Source organism: Triticum urartu, chromosome 4A, assembly GCF_056163025.1.
Source record: "Triticum urartu cultivar PI428250 chromosome 4A, HENAU_Tu73, whole genome shotgun sequence".
Taxonomy (NCBI): Eukaryota; Viridiplantae; Streptophyta; class Magnoliopsida; order Poales; family Poaceae; genus Triticum; species Triticum urartu.
In genome coordinates this window covers 34,306,529-34,308,916 of record NC_141876.1, presented here as the reverse complement: position 1 = coordinate 34,308,916, position 2,388 = coordinate 34,306,529, and the positions used below count along the sequence as shown (strand labels likewise).

The 2,388-nt window shown below is 56.5% G+C and overlaps 1 protein-coding gene across 1 annotated transcript; it reads left to right on the top strand.

Annotated features, from left to right (window-relative positions):
• Positions 1 to 540: 540 nt before the first annotated feature.
• LOC147974622 (uncharacterized) lies at positions 541 to 1,840 on the top strand. Its single transcript, XM_087519522.1, has one exon. It carries the CDS (start codon positions 669 to 671, stop codon positions 1,680 to 1,682), a length of 1,014 nt encoding a protein of 337 aa, XP_087375648.1. The 5' UTR covers positions 541 to 668; the 3' UTR covers positions 1,683 to 1,840.
• The last annotated feature ends 548 nt before the right edge of the window (positions 1,841 to 2,388 follow it).

The window sequence follows — 2,388 nt, the reverse complement described above, 5'->3', positions numbered from 1 at the left end:
TTAGGGTTTCTCGTCATGTGGCTCCAAGACGCTGGTCCATAGGGGCACATGCATGAAGACTTCCCGACTGTCATCGATAGGGTCAAACCGGCTCCGGTAGGGGAACGACTATAGCGTCGCATCAGCGGCTTGTTCTGGCGATAGTAGTGATCGTTTGATGTTCCCGGAACCTCGATATAATTTTGGTTATGTTTGAGATACTTTTTATTTTCGGTGAACTTTTATAATAGATCTGAATTTTTTTGGAAAAAAAACCCTTAGAAATGTGCAACAAAAAGTGTAGTAATCCCCCCCCCCCCCCCCCCCCCCCCTCTCCATCTTTTTCTAAAGAATGTGCATTTCCTAGGTTGCAAACGGATTCCAAAGGAGTTCCCATTCGTGTACGTTCCCTCCAAAATTTCTGCGTTGCAAGCTGCACATGACACGCACTCTCCTGCATGCGTAAATGGCGGGTGTGCCCTTCCCTTGATTTGCTCGCGTTAAGCGTACGAACCGGGTCAAAGCTGAAGCCATAGCGCGCCGCCCGCTCAAAACTCCTCCTCCTCCTCCGATCCATTCGCCTCCTCCTTCGGCCCTTCCCTTCCATCGCACCGAACCACACGTCCCGCACGTCGACGACGCCAGCCTCTTCCTCCCTCATCCTCCTGTCTGCATTGCTGCCGACGACGATGTCGTCCGCCGCACAGGCGATCCAGAGCCCCAAGGCCGCCGTCGACGCGCTCGCGGCCATCCTGGGCCGCGCGCTCCCGGACTCCCTCGCCGCGGCCGGCGACCCCGCGGCCGCGCTCCTCCACGACGACGGCGTCGCCCGCGCCGTCACGGGGCGCCTCCGCGGCGCGGGCTCGGGGGCCGGCCAGGACGCCCTCTGCGGCTGGCTCTACGGCGCCTTCCAGTCCGGCCTCCCCGCGCTGCAGCTCGCGGTGCTGCGCTTCGTGCCCACCCTCGCGGGCGTGTACATGTCCCGCGCCGTCTCCCGCAAGCCGCTCGCCGGGTTCGAGGCCGTGCTCCTCACGCTGTACGCGCACGCCGTGGCGCAGCGTGGGTCCGGGGAGGCCGAGACAGTGACGCTACCCAACATGGCCAAGCCCAGCGTGTACCACGAGGCGATCAAGCCTGCGTCCGCGGCGCCGGCGGCCAAGACGGGCAAGGCCGACGACCCCGACGTCGCCGAGCTCTCCCCCGCGCTGGAGCCGCACGGCACAATGCGCGCCACGCGCCGCGGCCGCATCGTCGGCGCGGTGCTGGAGCTCTACCACGCCAAGATCGGGCTCATGCCGCTCTCCTCCAAGATGGACTTCTGCGAGTTCTGCGTCGCGTGGACGGGGAAGCACCGCAGCGACGACAAGGCCCGCATCGCGTCCGCCGAGAGCGGCGAGGAGAAGTGGCGGAGGGTGCCTATGCCGTGGGAGCTGTTCCAGCCGGCGCTGCGGATCGTGGGGCATTGCCTGCTGGGCCCGACCAACTCCGACCAGCTGAGGACGCAGGCCGCCCGGGCGTCGCAGTGCCTCTACCTGAGGGCCATGGAGACCATGGACGCGCGCGCCGTGCTGGCCTGCAGGAGCCTCGTCAGGCTGTCGCAGATGGTGGAGGAGCCGATCCCGGAGCCGTCCTTCGCCGGGGTCGAGGCCAACATGGCAGAGCTGGAGACCATGAGGGCCAACATCCTTAGCGGCAAGAAGTAACCCATCGATCAACACTTCACGAGCAGCAAGCAAGTTGATTCATTGCTGATCAGGGTGTGTAATTCAGGCATTGCAGGCAAAGCTGTTGATGTATAGCGTTTTTGTAATCTTTTTCATTTTGTTAATCAGACATTCTCATTTTGCTATGATGAGAAGAATCGAATGGTGAAACAAATTGCTGACCACTAGCACAGAAGTCACTGGGACGTGTAGATTTTGGTTCTGCGACTGCAGAATAAGGCTGGTTGTAATAGGGAGTATCATATACTAGTATTATGCATATCTTCTCTACTCCTAATGGACGAATTGGTTGAATAGTCCCCCCCCACACACACACACACACACACTTTCAACCGGTTTATTTTCAACCGGTTTTTCTTCGTCCCACCTCCCACCAGCCCCTCCCACCGGTTTTTCTCTTTTCTCGTCTGACCGGCAATACCCAACGTATTTATGGTAATCAATCATAATTAATTCACGTATAGTAACAAATCAATCCAGGTATGGTAAGGTCATAACTCAGGAAAATTTGAATATGGTAATAAATTTAAATTACCACCAGGTATGGTAAGGCTATCCACGTTCAGTAATAAATCATATAGTAATAAATCATAATTAATCCACGTATAGTAATAAATTAATCCAGGTATGGTAAGGTCATAACTCAGGAAATTTTGAATATGGTAATTATATGGTAATAAATTTA

Coding starts and splice junctions, on each gene's coding strand:
- LOC147974622 (XM_087519522.1), top strand. CDS start 669: ATGTCGTCCGCCGCACAGGCGATCCAGAGCCCCAAGGCCGCCGTCGAC.